Below are 18258 nucleotides of genomic sequence, written 5' to 3' on the forward strand. Positions count from 1 at the left end.
TCCAACATACTGGTTGCTGCACATTTATACACTAGTTGATTTGTCCTTCTGAACAACTTTGGTAACCCTGTGAAAAATGGGAGACACACATTCAGTTGCAGATTCACAATCTGAAGCGAGGGTGGAGGAGAGGAAGACAATGCTACCCAATGAGACTCAGTTCCTCACTCCTCTGATGAGAGCAGGTGGCTACCAAAGACTAATATGTGTAGACTTGAATCACAGATGAAGTGAGGTGACTGACTGAGAAACAAACCACCACAGGGGCCTAAAAATCCTAAACAGAAGGACTCACTCACAGCACAGCAAATTATATTTGTTTTAATTAAAACAGGCATTTGCAATGCCACGCAATGGTAAGATTCAACACATACAAATACAACAAATACATTAATTTATTCAGAGGCACAGATGTGATGCATGCCAGAGAACTCCCTTCTGTTGATAGCACCAAGAAAAGGGTCTAAATTTCATTCCCTGATTAGAATGACCTGTAATGTTTTCTCTCAACTTGAGTACAATCAGTACTGATCCAGACAAACAGCTCAGCGGGAGAGAGCAACGGTCACATCATCACAGCTGTACCCTCATCTACAACGCAAACATATGAAATCAAGTACAAAATACATATTACATTTTTAAACCATTATCAATTTGTTTAGCGAGACAAAAACAATGTAAAATATTACAAATAAAATGATCATAACCTGTCTGAACATAAAAAACAACTACAAAATAACACATATAAAATCTTAACTTCTTTATAAAATGATTTTAATATGTAATAAGATGAAATGTAAACGAACATAAATACTGATAAATGTAAACATTTACCATCTTAGTGGCATAAGGATCAAATGAATGCTATGGGAACTTTAAATGAGCGGATGTGGTAAGGGTTTATCTGCGTGGGGCTGCCGTCTACACGAGGGATTCTGGGAGAGGGATGCTCTCTTACTTCCGTTTGCTCTTGGAGTCAGTGGTCTGAAACACGCTAGATGCCGACATGAGGTTCTCAATGTACTGCCCAAGAACCTGATTCTCTGATTTTAACTTCAGATTTTCTTCTTTTACTGCATCCACCCGAGCTGAGAGATCTGCCAAAACAAGAAAGAGAAAGAAATAACTTATTGCCTGCTATACAATATAGAAAAGATGAAAGAACTCAGCATTAGTTAATACTATGTGACAAACCATTCAGCGCTGGTTACTTACCCTCAAGAGTATTCTGCAACTCAAGGACCTGGTTTATAAGTCTGGTCTTCTCCTCCAACTCCACCTGATTTTCTATGTCACCTGGAAGATGAATTCAGAATTACATACTTTGCAAACTTGGGAGTCACTGGAAATTTCCTTAACACTTATTAATAAAGAAAGAAAGAAATGAATAAAGTTGTAAAAGGAAGAGAACGAAGACATTATGAATTCTTTTGGTATTGCCTTTTGATCGAACATAGCAAAATGGTTAGCTATACTTGGCATTAAATTACCTTAGAATTCAAATAAAATAATTTGGGGGTGATCAACAACAACTTATCAAAGTATTATTTTAGCTTGAAAGGTATATATTATTAAATTCGAGCATATTAAAGATTTGAGTTCATATGCATTTTAAATATTTTTTAAACATTATTTGTTAAAAAAAAATGTTTTGAGTTCTGTTTTATTTACTTAGTAAATAATTTATTTAGTAGCTAAATTACAAAACATAATATGATATATTGTAATATAAAGAATACGTACAATTCATAATTATAGAATTTACATAGAGTTTACAAATGAACTATGTAGATATGTATGTATGTGTGCCTTTATATTTTGTATGCATTTGTAGATTGTAAGTATGTGTATAAATATGTACAGTATGCACATATTGTTTGTGTATGTTGTATAATTGATATTTGTTAAATGAAAATTTAGGAAACATTCTTTACAATTTAATGATATACATTACAATACAGTATAGTTTTAGTTTTAGTTTTTTTTTTTCAAATGTTATAGTATGTTAATAATGCATTTGTTCATCAACCTATACTTGTTTATTAACAACTGTCTTCATTTTGATAATATTTAATAATTAAATAAAAATATCCTGAAACTCTACTGCTGTGTGCTGCACTATAAAGCAAAGAAACTAAAGATGAATCCCCGTGCTGAGTCCACCCAGTGTCTCACCATCCATCTCAGAATTCATGGCGAAATGCTCTTCTTCTGTTTTGAAATGCAGGGCTGCGTCTCGTGTGAACACACTTCAGGATGAGCCCAAGGCCTGGTGGAAACTACAAACACAGACCGGGAGTTTGCAAAGAGGCTTTCAGTCATAAACTCATAATGTGGAGTCTTTTCATTGACGCTGCAATGCTAGGCGCTACATTACAGACTACATAGCCTGCGCAGTTTAACAGTTACAGTACACTGTGGATGCATAGCTTGTGTAATATGATAGTATTACGTCATTTTGTGGATGGACTAAATCAAAGTACGCAGAATAAAGTGCAAAATATTTTCTAATTTTATCGTAAAAAATTTTGCTAGCTGCCGTTAGCTGACACACAGCTGATGAGGTAAACAAACCAACACACTGCCCATTGCAGTCCCCGCTGAAGCACAGTTCATTCCTTCGCCTACACGTATAACGTTACACATATAAATAAACAAAATAAAAATAAATTATGTAAATATAATCCAAACCTTCCCAACGTGAAATTTCACCGGCAGATCCTACACGACCACAGCGACGTCTATTGGTGTCTGACGTCAGGGATTAAGAATTAACCCTTTAGATCCCACAAAATAAATGTGTTTTAAATTATATTCCTGAGCTGATTTTACATTCACAAATGACAATTTTCCAACTGTAAACTCTGTTTTCTTTTTTAAAATGACTTGAATATATGATCTCCGTATAAGATAACTTTTGTATTAGATTGGCCTACTTATCTGTTTATTTTGTGTTTATTTGTTTATATTATTGCTATTTTTATATGACTTCATTCAAATTAGAAGTACTCGTTACAAAGAATCGTTTCAAAGCGGGTTGCCGCGTGAACTGCTCGCATTGCGTGGATTAATGCTTTTTAGGAAACGCAGACCCAGAGAGACCTGTTCAAGCGATTCACTGAAATGAGCCGTCAATACTTCGTTTTAATTAAAGCAAATTAACAACATAAAATCCACTAACATAAAATATCAATAAGCATTTACAAACGCCTTTCATCTTTTATCTGTGAGAGTATCGGTATGTATTTAATTATTTTATTTATTCTTATTGCATATATTCCATTATCTCTATATAACTATACAACATAGCTTTCTACTTGCTCCGTACAGTTTAGTTCAGAACTGTATTCAAAATTAAAAGTCCATATTATGATAATTACCAGAAATTAATGTAATTTTAAGCCTCAGTTTCTAAAAACATAAACAAATAAACATACAAGTTATAAAGCCAAGCTATAGCAGTATATGTTTTTGGAAGGGATTTATTAACATTTCCCACATTCTTCAATACAGTATGAAATTGTTGAGTAAATAGAAGACAAAACAAGAGAAAGTGAAAAAAAAAGATATAAAAAAAAACACTTTCAGATACAAAACCTAAAAGCAATTATCATCACAACAAATATTTCACTTCTGATCTGAGTAAAAACAACACATTGGGCTCTATAAGAGGAACAAAAATATGAGGAATGCATGAATAATCATTCTATTCGTTATTAATAAGAAACGACAAGCTTCTATAAATGTCTTAGTTCACAAAAAAAAAAAAAATCACAGCTTGTTAAAAGAAGTCTTACATAAGAAATAGAGTTATCTGGGCTTATAGGCTGTTGGAATTGAAACTGAGGTGCATATTATGTTAAATATATATATTCACTTGTGAATAATGAGTAGACCGTTTTCAAATAATAACATTAAATAGGAAATTTCACTTAATTTCATTGTACTAGATTAAATGTGCTTTGCTTTGAGGTTTTGGGTGCAAGTCAGTGATGAAATCATGTTTTTGGGTCATTAAAGCTAGAAGCATGTGATAAAATGCTAATAGAAGATACAAAAAAAGGAAGATAATTATGAAGAACGAGGTCTTCAGAGTGCTGTGGATTGCTAGTTAAGGTCTAATAAAAGGTTCTCTAGAATGCTGAATAACATTATGTGTTGTACGGACACTGATGCTGCTTGAACTGCTCAGTATCACTGAATGTTTGGTTGCATTGAGAGCAGTGGTGGGAGTTTTGCAGAGGTGGGAGTTTCATCATAACATCGCTAATGTGGGTGTGCTGATGCCGTTTTAGATATTCCACTCGACTGAAACGTTTCCCACATGTCCCACACTCATACGGTCTTTCACCCGTGTGGATGCGCTGGTGCCTCTCCAGGTTGCCGAGACGACTGAAGCTGCGGCCGCACTGTGGGCACCTGTGGGGCCGCTCACCTGTGTGAACCAGCTGATGACGCTCGAGGGACCGCGAGTGTGTAAAGCGTTTGCCGCAGAGTTCACAGTGGTGCAGCTGCTCTCCCGCCTGGATGCATTCATGGCTCTTAAGGCTCCAGGCATGGCCAAACGCTCTCCCGCACACGGAGCACTGATAGGGACGCTCCTCGGCCGCAGGGCACGTGTGCTTCATGAGGTCAGACGTGGAATTGAAGCCGCTGCCACACCGTGCACAGAAATGCAGCATGTCCCCACTCTCTCCTCCTGCCTCCACTTCCTCTTTGTTGGCAGAGGCTGATGGGAATTGTAGTTCGGCAGGGTCTGCTCTATGTGACGAGGACGACATTGCCTGCTGAGAGCTACATAAACCGTCAAGTCCGATGAACGCCACACCTTCGGATCCACATGTCTCCTGAGACGGGCTACCCAGGCCAGACTCCGCCTCCTCACGTTCATGCTCCGCCTTGAGGGCCGTCTCCAGTCTGCTGAACTCATCTCCACCGGTCACTGGTGCCTCTGACAAAGCCGGCTGCTCCTCCCACACTTCACCAGCAGCAGATTCAGGACCAGCAGAAGCAGGGCCCATTTCACCTGCAGACAGAAGTGAGATATATCAGACATAAGCATGTTAAGGACAAAATTTAACCTCAGAATTAAAATGCTAGAAATGCTTTTCAAAGAAGTCTCTTATGATCTCTAATGCTGCATTTATTTCTTCAAAAATATAGTCAACACATGAATACAATTAAATATTATTAGTTTTCTACCTGAAAATATTTAAATATTTTTGTGATGGCAAAGCTTTATTTACACTCTTCTTATTTATACACTAGCAGTTCATAGTAGCCACAACTGTCAAGCTCCAAAAAACATATGCACATTTGAAAAACCTTAAATGTATCAATACAATGGCTTTGAGTCACTAAATGGACAGTCCATCCTAAAATAACAATTCTGTTGTAATTGACTCAACCTTCCAAACCTGTTGCATTTTTCTTCTGCCGAACATTGAAGAGATTTTTATGAAAAATGTTTTTATGTTTTTTATGTTTCGGTGTTCCCACTGACTTCTAATGTATGGACAAAAAATTCAATGGAATTTAATGGGATTCAGAACTGTTTGGTTACCAACATTCTTCACAATTTCTTTTTAAATGTTCCACAGAAGAAAACAAAGTCATACAGGTTTGGAATGGAATGATGTGATGGTGAGTAAATGATGACAGAAGTTTAATTTTTGTGTGAACTATTCCTTTTTTGTAAAACTAGTCTTTTGGAACTTAAAAGTCATGGGCCCAATATACTGTTGATGTATGAAAAAATGTGGACAGTTTTCAAAATTTCTCCTCGTGTTTCCTGAAAAAACAACAACAACAACACAAAGGTGAGTAGATAATGGCAGAACTGTGTTCCTTTACCCGTTCATGCTCACAATCACAAAGAAATGATTAGCCGTTTTCCCAAACAAAGCATTGCAGTGCTCACCGTGGGTGGGACTGGGGGAGGAAGGGCTGGTTTCACTTTGGTTCATCTGTAGAGCCTCTTGCAACAGCCTCAAGGAGTCTGATCTGTAGCCTTCCACCTTTATCCATCATCCCACAGAAGCAGAAAGAACAAGAACATAAGGTGTGAAATAAATTCACTTTGCTGACAATAAAACATTTCTTTTAAAACAGATTATAAACATTTCAGACGGAGCTGATGTGACAGTGATCTTATGTTACTTATGTGCTGTTATTTTAACATTTAAACTTGTTTTAGTGCAATAAAGGTGTTTTATTTTGATTGACAGGCAAGCTGTAGGTCCTTTAGTGATGTGATCATATGTGATTCTGACTTGTGATTTGAGCAGCTAAATGATAAAATCCATTGACCTTGTTTACACTGGTAAATAACACTGTCCACTTGTGATCTGATCACTATACAGGTGTTAACATCTAAATGTAGTCTTATTAGTAGTAGTCAAGCTCATGCATACTTTTGGGAATAGGACCTCTTAAAGGGATAGTTCAACCAAAAATATAAATTCTGTCATCATTCTGTCCTCAAAAAATATCACCCAGGTGATGCTACCCCACCTACCAACAGAGCATATAAAATGACAAAAATAAATATATTTTTTATTAAGTAAAATACTGCAACATGACAATACAAACAACAATAAATTCAGATATGGACTTTAACAGTCAGGTTTCCACTTAAAGACCGTCGGGGTTTTGTGATCCTTGTCCATGCGCCTCAATTCATGTAGGGCTTTTCAGGAAGTCAGCGCATAGTCTATTTCAGAGTGACAGTATGAGATTCTTTTGAAGAATATAGGTAACCAAACAGCTGACAGTAGCTATTGACTTCCATAGTATTTTTATCCATACTACAGAAGTCAATGGCTACCAGCAAATGTTTGATTACCTACATTCATTACAAAATCATCTTCTGTGTTCAGCAGAAGAAAGAAGATCATACAGGTTTTGGACAACTTGAGGGCGAGTAGACAGAATTTCCATTTTTGGGTGAACAGTCCCTTTAAATAACATAGAGGGAAAGAGCATAGAGGGAAAGACGATAAAAAAGTGAATTACAATTACTATCATTCTTGGGTTATAATATTTGGTGCAGTTTTACACTTGCAATATCGACTTCCAGCTACACTTTCAAATTGGTTTGCATTTGCAGAAAGGGGGTTTTCTGTTCAGATCCTTCTTCTGTCCATAGCCCTCTGCATCTCCTCTTTCCCCTCCACTCCCTGCAGCAGCTTCCTCACATCTGATTGGCTACTCACCTCCTCTTTAATGCTAGCCACCTCCTTCCTCTCCCCAGAGACGCATATCCTCTCCTCCTCCTCCTCCTCCTCCCCACCTCCACCTCCTCCAGTTGACAGATGGACACGGAACACGTCCCTCCTCTCATCTCTCACTCCTCCAGTCCCCTCCTCCCACGCATCAGCACTCCACTCCTTCCTCTGCCTGCCTCCTGAGAGAGAAAGATGGGAGGGGGGGAAGAGGAGAGAGGAGAACAGGAGGGGGAGGGAGGAATGCAAAAGAGGAGGAGAGGAAGGAGAAAGAAACCTGAGAACTGAGGAGCAGGTCGCCATTACGGTTTTCCACTCAAAGGCTCGAAAATGCACGATAAAACAACAGCATCACACAATGAGCGCGAGTTGGCCAGTGCGCTTACTTTGGAGATCCGTTCTGCGCGCTTTACGCACGGTGTCGTCTGCGCCAAGAAGACCAGCCGCGCGCCGACTGGCCGCCCAGCCCATGCCATATTTGCGTTCGTTTCTCAGCTTATTCTCAGTCAGCCTCAGTCTCAATTTCAACGCTTCGTTCTCTTTTCTGTTCAACGAGATTTCCACCAGGTAGTCGTTCACCGTGTCCTGGAAGAGTTTGGTGATCTCGCACACGGATGCGCGGACCAAACTGTCCATGACAGCAGTCAGGTGCACTTGAAAGGTCTTGACCGATTCTGCCATGGTTTTACTAGTTTTCAGTCGCACAAATAATAAATAAAATTGCGTCCAACAAAACTATTTTACGCCATATATCAACACCAGTTATACGTCATGTTTTTAAGCATCTGGTTTACAATGACAACACTTAATTTAAATGCGCGTAATAACAATCTGACATCAACTGTGGCAACGCAGTCATCCGAAGTAACCCAACTTTGCGCACAGCCAGTGGAATGGACCCTGTTTCTCTATCTGCTCTATCTTTGAGCTCGCGAACACACCAATCAAATCCTCAAAAGATGAAATTCCACTCCAGATGACGGCCTAAATATAGTCGACGGTCAAAAAAAGATCCGTGTCCATGATTTATGAGCGTTTGTGCGCTATCGGCTGCACAGTTTCGCCGAGTCAAGACCACCCCTCTCAACTCAAGAGTTTTAATTCTCGCCTACAATATTATTTCCGGATGTCACGTTTTGCGCACGCGCAGTGCTACCGTAATTACCCGAAAAGGTAAACCAATAAAATGTTTGGCTGGTTAGCTTTGGCATCTATTTCCTGTTCGTGGATGCGTACAAAATAAAACAAGAATATCCTGTTGAAAAATAAGAAAAACAAGCTATTTACTTTGTTCCTAAATGCCGTGCACTATTACAGAGGCAAAATACATATCCACTAAGTGAATTTTGAAGAAAACCAATGTTTTGCAAGATATATAAATATTTTATGTTATTAAGATGTAGTTTTTGTTTTACCTTTACCATGGGAATTAGGCCAGCTTGCTAAATTTTTATTTTATTTTTTTAAAGAAAGCTAAAAAAAAATTATTTTCACTGCAGCTAGCAAATTGTTTTTCTTAAGTATTATTATGTTGGCCTTTATTATTATTATATTGTTTTTTAAAATGCATTTTATGTATAATCATTTTATCTTTTCTTATCATTGTAAAGTGGAGTTCATTTTAATCTTGTTTTATTAGTTATGATATTTTGCTTGTGAAGTATTTGGTGACTATTGTAATATAAATTTATTATAATAATTGCTATTATTTGTAATGCTGTTGTTGTTGTTAAAGTAAACGTTTCAGCAGTGCCTTTGATGGCTCTTAACAATGTCAAATAGACTGACCCATTCTGCTGTTCTTCATTCCACTGGAATTTTTATAGTCTTATTTCTACAAGCTTATTACAGTCTTATTTTTTTTTGTTCACTTTTCTCTTGGATGTTATTTATATTATTGTTTAATATTGTTTAGTGTGTAAATAGTGTACTTTATTGCATATTCATAATATAATAATAATAATAATACAAATTGTATAAAAAATAAAAAGCTAATTTTATTTTTATTTTAATAAACAACAATAAAAAAATGCATATGTTTTTTTTTTTTTTTTTAGACAAATGCAATTCCCGCTCATGTAACTGTCTTCAGTTGTGTGCACCAAGCTTCTGCATCACCATGGACTTCTAGGGCTGCATGCGCCGGCGGAGCAACCGTGGTATGCTAACGGGTCTGCACTGCTAAATATTTATTTGGGTCATATGGTGTTTTACGGTAGCCTAGAAGAAGTACTGGCATCGCGGTTAGGTTAGCTTATTCAACCCAGGGCTCACATCTGGATACATTCACGAAGGTGTTTGATCCTTCTACATTGCACTATTTTGCAGTAGTCCAAGTGCTGTCTCGCCGTTGCAGTCATGCCTATGTTCGTGGTGAACACAAATGTTGCAAAGGACGATGTTCCTGCTGAGCTGCTGTCGGAGGCCACGCAGGAGCTCGCCAAAGTGATGGGCAAACCCGCGCAGGTGGGCAGACTGCATGTTACTTATTTCCTACAAATCGTAGGACTTTTTTATATTAGTCGACATGAAATGAGAGACTCCACTCTGCAGTTATCCTCTTAACTGTAACTTGGCTTAAGTCGTGTTGGACTTAATTAAGCTTAATTATTTGTCGAATTAAGCTTAACTAGTGATGGAAAATCATTCTCATTTCAGTGAATCATGTTTTCAAACAAATGTTTCGACGAACCAGTTCAAACCATGATTCAGTGATTGTTCTTCAGTGAACGTCCTGACGCAATTACGTGACTGCGTTTGACGTATTACATAACCCGTTTCAAAAATATGCAGTAGCTGTTTACTAAGTTTTACAGGATTAAAATTTGTATTTCAGTTCATTGTTTTGAAGCCGTGTATCGATTCATTAAAAAATATTCTAACTCATTACACAATATTAAAATATATATTTTTTTAATTTAGACTTGAGGACCTCTCGGAACGACTCGGTCGGATTCTTGAATCAAATTTTTCTGATCTGTTTCTTTGAAAAGATCCTGTTCAATATAACTGCATCGTTTAACCCTATTAACCATTGTGTGTCTGTCTTTGTATTGCTATATGACAGTACATCGCCATACACATCATCCCGGATCAGATGATGATGTTCGGGGGCAAAGGAGATCCGTGCGCGCTCTGCTCTCTCACCAGCATCGGAAAGATCGGGGGCGCCCAAAATAAACAATACTCCAAACTTCTTATGGGCTTGCTCAACAAACACCTTGGCATTTCACCTGACAGGTAAATCAGTGTATTACAGCTGGCTGCCTTTGGCATTTACCAGTATTTTATGCAAAAAAAAACAGATTTAAAATATCTAATTAATTTCAGTTGTTATTATGCATGTGCATGCATGCATGTTACATTTAAGATATACCTTTCATGTTATGGGTTGTTTGTTGTGTTGTATGTCAAATGCACTTATTTGTTTGTTTAGTAAAGCCTTTTTGTATATTTTACAGGATTTATATAAACTTTGTTGATATGGATGCTGCCAATGTGGCTTGGAACAGCACTACCTTCGGATAAAGAATATAGATTTATGATCTGGTAGAAGGTGTCAGTTTCTGTTCCAGCTCTACATGAAGAAAAGCTGTTGGGAGCATAATGATATCAGTCAAGTCTTAACACACATCACTTACTGCTTACAGCAGACAACATCTTCCTTTGACAATAAAGGTTTCTTTAAACTGTATTGAGATGTGTTTTTGTTTTTTGTTACATGACACTTTAAAAGCACAGATGTTTTAACTAAATCATAATGCTGCCAAAGGTACTGTATTGTTGTGACCTATAAAATTAAATATTAGATATTAACACATACATTTTCAAAATAAAAGAGACCACAACATACTGGATAAATTAAGTAGCTCAGCATTAGACTTAAGGCCTCATGGTGAATTTGTGGCATTTTAAAATCTTTTAGCCACACTTCCAATGTCAAAAATCTTGTTTTAGGCATGTCTCTTAATAAACCTTAAGTCATACCAAGGTACGATACTGAACTTTTTCTGAACTTTGATTTCATAACCAGCCTAGCAAAAACATCCTTTTGAGAAATCATCACTGAGGGGAAATAAATGTTTGAAAGTAAGATTACAAAAGGCTCATATTTGCAGTGAAACCACACATCTGTCTGAAATATTTTAGCCACAACATGGGACTAATATTCTAGACTATTCTGACCAAAAACTAGCATAGTAATGATGCAGATTAGAAGTAAGTCATAGAAGTCAAACAGAAAAAGAAAAAAAAGACAGACAGAACATGAACATTGAGTACAGAGACAGGTAGTTTTCTAAAACTAGTCATTTCAAAATAGAAGATGAACAAGACTTTGAGAGTTTAACAGAAGAAACAAGACAAGGTCAATTGTCCAGTCTGCAGAGCTGATCATCAGGAGATATTCCCATTAGTCTGTTTGCATCATTATGCATCCAGTATCCAGTAACAAAGATGAATTGACCAGAGGGAGAAATAAAAATAAATTTTTATTACCATTTACAAAGCTATAATTTGTTAAATATGTGTATATATTTAAATTATATTCTAAATGATTGAAGTGGCATAGGATAAGACAGCAGAGACAGACAATAACAATGGGGGAAAGAAGGTGAATGGTGAATGGTGAAGAAAATGTCCAGGGCCAGGATCAATTCCCTGTCAGCTCTGAGATGATTAGGCCATCAGTCCTATAATAAAGCACAAACAGAAACTACAGTTAAGAAATTTATATTTTAATTAGAATGCTAAAATTATATTTAACTGAGTCCACTTCAGCCAACAGCTCTGATATGTTTAGGCATCAGTATTGTAATAAAGCATAAACAGAAACTACAATTAATAAATTTATATTGGAAGGCTAAAATCATACTTAATACAACCTAATCACTCACCTCACTTGTTTACCTTTTTTTGGAGGGGCCTTATTTTTGAATAGGACAGTAGAGGTAGACACAAAAATAGGGGAAAGGGGGAATGAGGTCGGGAAATGAATCAGGCTTGATTCAAACCCGTGTCCCCGACAGTTCTGATATGATTAGGCCATCAGTCCTGTAATAAAGCACAACCCGAAACCACAATTAATAAATGGATATTTTAACTAAAAAAAAGAAAAAAAAATCTTCACAAATTAAGACAAAGCGTAGACCTACATACCCCCAACATTTGTATTGGGAAGTTACAACATATAAAGTATTAGCACAATACAATATAAATGCAAATAAAATAAAATAAAATAAACTGACTTTACACTGGGACACATTCATTAAACAAATCTTCTCCTTTTTTTTCCTTTTTTTCTTTAAATTTTTGTTTATTTTTTACAGTTTTACAATTTTTCTAAAATGGGTGAAATTGGGGTTGACACTACTTCATATTTCTGAGGAATATTTCAGCCAGTAACAAAATAGTAGACCTAATTCCTTAAATGTCTTTTTCAATGCATCTTCACATACATGTTCATTCACCCGAACAAAATGTTGCAAACAGTGAGAGGAAATACGAGTTTTATTAAAGCACTTTCATCTCAAACTGCATATTATTCACGGTAAACATACTATTTGCTACAGCAAAATTAATAAGAATATTAACCATTTTTATATCTTAAATAAGAAAACACATTTATTTATGTGTCAAGAGAACATGATCTGCATGTTTAAGATACTGCTGATACTGACAAGCTTTTTACCATCTGTAGTAATTGTGTACCTCAGAATTATTGCCATCTTTTATCCTACTCCCTACAGTACAAATAAACAACTGTAGTTCCACCTAAATTCACATTATTATCCTGAAAACATTTATACAATATGTCTTCCAATTTTTATTTTTATTTTTTACTTTTATACCAGACAGTTTAGCATTGGAAAAACTTGACAGCATAGCATTGAAAAAAAAGACAAGCAAACTCATGTTAGATCTGATTATTCTTTGTTTTTATTAAAGAACAACGAAACATGAGTCACAGGTACCAAACAAACAAACATCAAATTATAAATAAATAAATAAACAAACAAAAAATAAACAAATAAATAACATGTTGAGAGGATCTTGGTCATTGGACTGCCATTGCATGACATCATCTACGCGCGACACCACGTCATCAGTGTGCAGTGTGATGGTTTAACTCCACTCCTCGTTGCTGTGAAGAACTGAGGGACAATTTCCAAATAACAAGACGAAGTTTAAACAGTGGATGTTTGGAAGAGTCTAGACATATTACGGTAAATTAAATAATATTATCTACCCGACCTCCATCTATTTATAACTATATTCAACAGGCTAACGTTAACAAGCTAACACCACCGGAACAATACATTATTTGGTACATTTTTGTTAAAACACGGTATTTGCAGAGATGAATCACAGAGGGGACGAGTTTAAACAGGAATGGCACAATAATATGCTATTTCCCTCATCTTTAAGAATACAAGTACCTAGCAATATAGCAGTTTTTGAACATCCAATTTTTCTATCACAGCCATGACGACAGAAGCCCCTGAAAAGTCAGCAGATGAGGGCCTGAGTTCTTCGGGCAGTGCTGGGACTTCAGGTACACGATTTGACCTGGAGAGAGAGACAGAACTGCGTTTCGAGGTCGAAGCAGGAGAACGAGTGCAGCTCGAGCTGTTGACCGGTCTGGCAGAGGTGTTCGGATCCGAACTGAACCGGAATAAGAAGTACACCTTCGGACCAGGCTCTAAGATTGCTGTTTTCACCTGGCAAGGCTGCAGTGTGTCGCTTTCAGGAAAGACGGAGGTGAGAGAGGTTAAAACGATGCCAATGGATGTCTAGAATAATGACATGAAATGCTAAATGAATTCAAAAATGCTTTTCTCTCATAAATATAGGTGGCTTATATCTCCAAAGATACACCCATGCTGCTGTATCTCAACACCCATGCAGCTCTAGAGCAGATGAGACGTCAAGCAGAGAAAGACAATGAGAGAGGCCCTCGGGTATGTAAACAGACATACAACACAGTTCCTTTCTAAAATTTGGGATTGGTAAGAAATGTATACTTTTACTTAGCAAAGTTGACTTAAAAAAATGACATTAAAAAGACATTATAATTTTACTAAAGATTTCCATTTCAAATAAATGCTGTTAATTTAAACTTTATTCATCAAAGTATCCTGAAAAAAAAATTGCTATTAGAAACAAATAAAGAAATGGTGTAGGAGAGTGAAACTCTATAGGTGTGCGCATGTATAAAAAAAAAAAATCTTATTTAAAGCTTTTGACATATAAATGCACACATCAACACGATCACTTTATTTAGTGTTCATGTAAACACTACATTCAGATTCATCAGTCGGAATGAATTCAGTCCAATAGAACCAAAAATTGTGCATGTAAATGTAGCCACTGAAGACCAGAGTAATACAGTAAGTATGGAAAATAATTGCCCCCCTTTAAAATAATCACATTGTTGTTGGTTTGAAGATGGACAGAGCTTTTGTTTTATCCAGCTGTATTTAATCAGTGCAAATTGTACCATCCAAGTGAATGATATAACACATCCAAAAACCAATCATTGAGTTAGAAAAGGATCACCCCTTGTTGTCAGTATTTTGTTGAACCTTTTGATTTAATTACAGCCTTTAGTCTGTTGGGATATGTCTCTGTCTCTACTAATTGCACATCTAGACTTTGGAATATTTGCCTACTTTTCTTTGCAGAACTGTTCAAATTAATTTCAATTTGTTGGTGGCCATTTGTGGACTAGAGTCTTCAAGTGATTCCACAGATTTTCAGTGAGGGTTAAGTCTGGGCTCTGACTTGGTCATGCAAGGACAATCACCTTTTTCTCCTTTCAAGTTTCAACCACTGTTTTCTCAGTTCTGCTGTGTGCTTTGGGTTATTGTCATGCTGGAAGTTAAACCTTCTTCCCGTTGATAACTTTCTGGCAGAGGGCAGCAGATTTTTTTCTCAAGAATTTTACAGTTGTTTGCCCCATCCATTGTTCCTTCTATCCTGACAAGTGCTCCAGTCTCTGCTGCAGAGAAACCCATAACAGGATATTACACCTGCATGCTTCACTGTATGATTTCTGTTATTTAGATGGTGAGATGGTGGGTTTCTTCTGGACATTTTGTTTGGTGTTGAGGCCAAATAATTCAGTTTTAGTCTCAGCTTCCTCAGAATCTTCAAGGTGCATTTTGGCAAAGCTCAGTCATGACTTCATGTGGCCTTTCTTGAGGAGTGACTTTTTTTTCTTTCAGCCCTCCCATATAAGCCACATTTGTGGAAAATTTGTGATGTTGTTGGCACATGCACACAATCATAAATTGTAAAATTTATGCAACTGCTTCAGAGTTGTTGTAGGCCTGAGCAGTTTCCTCCTGGCTCTTTTAGCCAGTTTGGAGCAACATCCTGATTCAGGGTGGGTCTGTTTTACCGAACACCTTCTACCTCTTAATAATAGACTTCACTTTGCTTCTAGGCATTGATGAATCCTTTAAAAAAATTTATCCATCTCCTGACTTGTGGCTGTCCACAACTTTATCCAGGAGATCTTTTGACAGTCCTTGCCACCCATAGTGGATTGTTTGCTTCAGTTGCACTGCCAATGACTGAAATGCTCCAGGAAAGCTCTTTTCTTTTCAGAGTTGGATAAAAAATACTGTGCCCATCTTCAAAGCAACAAAATGTGATTATTTTACAGAGGCGATTCTTTTCTTCACCCACTGTCACTGGTAAAAATTCAGCTTTGCCATGAAGAGAATAAATTAGGTTTTAAAACAGAAATAGTTATTTTAAATTGTAATAAAATTTCACAATATTACTAGTACAATATGAATGCAGCCATAATGAGTGTAAGATACTTTCTTAAATATAAAAAAAATCTTACCAACCCCTTATGATCTAATGAATAATAGTGTCTATTTAACATAGCAAATAAATGTTTTTGACATCTCTTTGGTTAATGAGGGTTAAATGCGCCATGTTGTTGTAGGTAATGGTTGTCGGACCAACTGATGTGGGAAAGTCAACAGTATGTCGAGTGTTGCTGAACTATGCTGTGCGACTGGGACGAAGACCTACGCTGGTAGAACTCGATGTCGGCCAGAGCAGCGTAAGTAAATGATGCCTGAAGGATCAATGCAACATCTGCTAAACATTACAGGCTTGTAAGAAATGAAGCATTATATGCGTGTTTAACTGTTATTGTCCGTAGGTCTCTGTGCCTGGAACTATGTCAGCTCTGTGCATTGAACGTCCTGCTGATGTAGAAGAAGGCTTCTCTGTGCAGGCTCCACTTGTCTTTCACTTTGGCTCTACCACACCAGGAACGAATATCAAACTTTACAACAAGGTAATGACAAAATTGCACTTAAGGGTGTGTTTTCTTTACACTTCAGTGTTATACTGAGCTTTGGCCCATAAATTATTAGAACAGATTGAGCTTGGCCCCAAACAGAAAGTACCAAACTATCCTGGAACTGTTTAATCAATAATAGAGAGGAGAACATGCATTCATCTTTCTCTTAATGCAACTATAAAGTCTTGTTCTTCTGCAGTTGTTAATACAAAAACAATAAAGTCAATTTTTGTAGCAGCAACTGAAGGAGTAGTAATCACCAGTTGCATGATGACATGACAATGATGAATCCTCTTTTGCATTTTGTTAAAATCATTGTACAGCAATAGTTCTGGTATTACTAGAATGAAAGCGTTTACTTTATGTATGTTACTGGTTCTTGGTCCATCAATGCACATTATTCCAAATTTAAAAATGTTTGTTTTTTTATTTTAAAATGAATAGTATGTACCTACTGTATTCAATATTACATACTGCTTTTCATAATATTGGCAGTTTTAATGTTACTTTTTCTTTTTATGAAAAAATATTTTGGGCTGCTTGAAGAAAAAAGTCATTCCCTGAAATCAAATACTGTCAGTTTATAATACACTACCATTTAAACGTCACATTCAGCTTTGCATAAGAGACTTCTTCCAAAACATTCATAAATATTACTGACCCCAAACTTTTGAATGGTAGTGTATGTTAGATTAACAATGCCGTTTCATGTTGAATTTACGTAAAATGAGTAAGAATTATCCAGACATATTAATAAAACATGTTTGAAGGAGTCTCTTTTTTCTCTCTCTCTCTCTCTCTTTAGCTGACTTCCAGTCTTGCAGAAGTATTTTCCCAGCGCTGTGAGGTGAACCGCAAGGCGAGTGTGGGTGGCTGTATAATCAACACCTGCGGCTGGGTCAAAGGTTCAGGCTACCAGGCTCTGGTCCACTGCGCTTCAGCCTTCCAGGTGGATGTTGTACTAGTCCTGGACCAGGAGCGTCTCTATAATGAGCTTAAACGTGACCTGCCACACTTTGTACGTGTTGTCCTTATGCCAAAGTCTGGTGGCGTGGTGGAGCGCTCAAAGGACTGCCGACGAGATACACGGGATGAAAAGATCCGGGAATACTTCTATGGCTTCCGTGGAACTTCCTTTTACCCTCATGCCTTTGATGTGCGTTTTTCAGAGGTGCGTATTTACAAGATTGGTGCGCCCTCAATTCCAGACTCCTGTCTCCCTCTGGGTATGTCCCAGGACGACACCCAGCTTAAACTCGTCCCAGTCAGCCCTGGCAGGGACTTAACCCACCATGTGCTGAGTGTGAGTTCGGTGGATGATGATGCCGAGGTGGGTGCAGAACAGAGCAGAGGGATTCTAGAGAGTCCCGTGTGTGGCTTCGTAGTTGTGACAGCGGTGGACACACAAGCTCAGGTGATGACGGTACTCTCACCAGCACCCAGACCCCTGCCGCGACATACTCTGCTCATCATGGACATTCGTTTTATTGACCTTAAATGAAGCATAGAAGCCTAGCAGAGCTCTACACTTAAAAAGGACATTATCTTATCACATCTGTTAAGTTCTTAGAAAATATTTATAGCTCTGTTAATTTTTTAAAGAGCAAGTTTTAATAATTTTGTGGGAATTTTTTTTTTTTTTTTCTTTAAATTAAATTGCAATTTCATCCTTCTGAGCAAACAATAAAAAAAAACTGTTTGACAATGTTA

At 37.1% G+C, this 18258-nt stretch overlaps 4 protein-coding genes and 1 long non-coding RNA gene across 6 annotated transcripts; 3 read left to right on the forward strand and 2 right to left on the reverse strand.

The window, feature by feature from the left end:
* Positions 1–305: 305 nt before the first annotated feature.
* Positions 306–2756, reverse strand: LOC128027573 (short coiled-coil protein B). The gene is made up of 4 exons (XM_052615306.1): positions 2692–2756; positions 2176–2279; positions 1216–1296; positions 306–1097 (listed from the first exon to the last, which is right to left on the reverse strand). The coding sequence occupies exons 2-4, from the start codon at positions 2192–2194 to the stop codon at positions 955–957; spliced, it is 243 nt and encodes an 80-aa protein (XP_052471266.1). The 5' UTR covers positions 2195–2279; positions 2692–2756; the 3' UTR covers positions 306–954.
* A 710-nt stretch (positions 2757–3466) lies between these two features.
* Positions 3467–8328, reverse strand: LOC128026853 (zinc finger protein 771). Its single transcript, XM_052614090.1, has 4 exons — positions 7610–8328; positions 7215–7405; positions 5921–6017; positions 3467–5026 (listed from the first exon to the last, which is right to left on the reverse strand). The coding sequence occupies exons 1-4, from the start codon at positions 7902–7904 to the stop codon at positions 4152–4154; spliced, it is 1458 nt and encodes a 485-aa protein (XP_052470050.1). The 5' UTR covers positions 7905–8328; the 3' UTR covers positions 3467–4151.
* A 1077-nt stretch (positions 8329–9405) lies between these two features.
* On the forward strand, positions 9406–10917 carry mif (macrophage migration inhibitory factor). Its single transcript, XM_052614334.1, has 3 exons — positions 9406–9689; positions 10291–10463; positions 10685–10917. Exons 1-3 carry the CDS (start codon positions 9582–9584, stop codon positions 10749–10751), a joined length of 348 nt encoding a protein of 115 aa, XP_052470294.1. The 5' UTR covers positions 9406–9581; the 3' UTR covers positions 10752–10917.
* A 2381-nt stretch (positions 10918–13298) lies between these two features.
* On the forward strand, positions 13299–18258 carry clp1 (cleavage factor polyribonucleotide kinase subunit 1). Its single transcript, XM_052615564.1, has 6 exons — positions 13299–13447; positions 13705–13982; positions 14075–14182; positions 16183–16302; positions 16405–16542; positions 17354–18258. The coding sequence occupies exons 2-6, from the start codon at positions 13707–13709 to the stop codon at positions 18047–18049; spliced, it is 1338 nt and encodes a 445-aa protein (XP_052471524.1). The 5' UTR covers positions 13299–13447; positions 13705–13706; the 3' UTR covers positions 18050–18258.
* On the forward strand, positions 14247–15818 carry LOC128027739 (uncharacterized). Of its 2 annotated transcripts, XR_008186794.1 has the most exons (4): positions 14247–14980; positions 15288–15378; positions 15449–15609; positions 15737–15818. It is a non-coding gene; the product is annotated as an uncharacterized LOC128027739 (long non-coding RNA). The 2 variants fall into 2 exon arrangements; XR_008186793.1 differs by having other exon boundaries at positions 14252–15378.

Source organism: Carassius gibelio, chromosome A14 (assembly GCF_023724105.1).
Source record: "Carassius gibelio isolate Cgi1373 ecotype wild population from Czech Republic chromosome A14, carGib1.2-hapl.c, whole genome shotgun sequence".
Taxonomy (NCBI): Eukaryota; Metazoa; Chordata; class Actinopteri; order Cypriniformes; family Cyprinidae; genus Carassius; species Carassius gibelio.

Bases quoted from the DNA above. Each gene is read 5' to 3' on its own strand.
- LOC128027573 (XM_052615306.1), bottom strand. The intron at 1,098-1,215 runs GTAAGTAACCAG...TTGTTTTGGCAG, and splicing joins GTTGCAGAATACTCTTGAGG to ATCTCTCAGCTCGGGTGGAT.
- LOC128026853 (XM_052614090.1), bottom strand. From the start codon at position 7,904: ATGGCAGAATCGGTCAAGACCTTTCAAGTGCACCTGACTGCTGTCATG. The intron at 7,406-7,609 runs GTAAGCGCACTG...TTTCTCTCTCAG, and splicing joins GCGCAGAACGGATCTCCAAA to GAGGCAGGCAGAGGAAGGAG. The intron at 5,027-5,920 runs GTGAGCACTGCA...TTCTGTCTGCAG, and splicing joins CTCCCCCAGTCCCACCCACG to GTGAAATGGGCCCTGCTTCT.
- mif (XM_052614334.1), top strand. From the start codon at position 9,582: ATGCCTATGTTCGTGGTGAACACAAATGTTGCAAAGGACGATGTTCCT. The intron at 9,690-10,290 runs GTGGGCAGACTG...GCTATATGACAG, and splicing joins TGATGGGCAAACCCGCGCAG to TACATCGCCATACACATCAT. The intron at 10,464-10,684 runs GTAAATCAGTGT...TATATTTTACAG, and splicing joins CTTGGCATTTCACCTGACAG to GATTTATATAAACTTTGTTG.
- clp1 (XM_052615564.1), top strand. From the start codon at position 13,707: ATGACGACAGAAGCCCCTGAAAAGTCAGCAGATGAGGGCCTGAGTTCT. The intron at 16,303-16,404 runs GTAAGTAAATGA...TATTGTCCGTAG, and splicing joins TCGATGTCGGCCAGAGCAGC to GTCTCTGTGCCTGGAACTAT. The intron at 16,543-17,353 runs GTAATGACAAAA...CTCTCTCTTTAG, and splicing joins ATATCAAACTTTACAACAAG to CTGACTTCCAGTCTTGCAGA.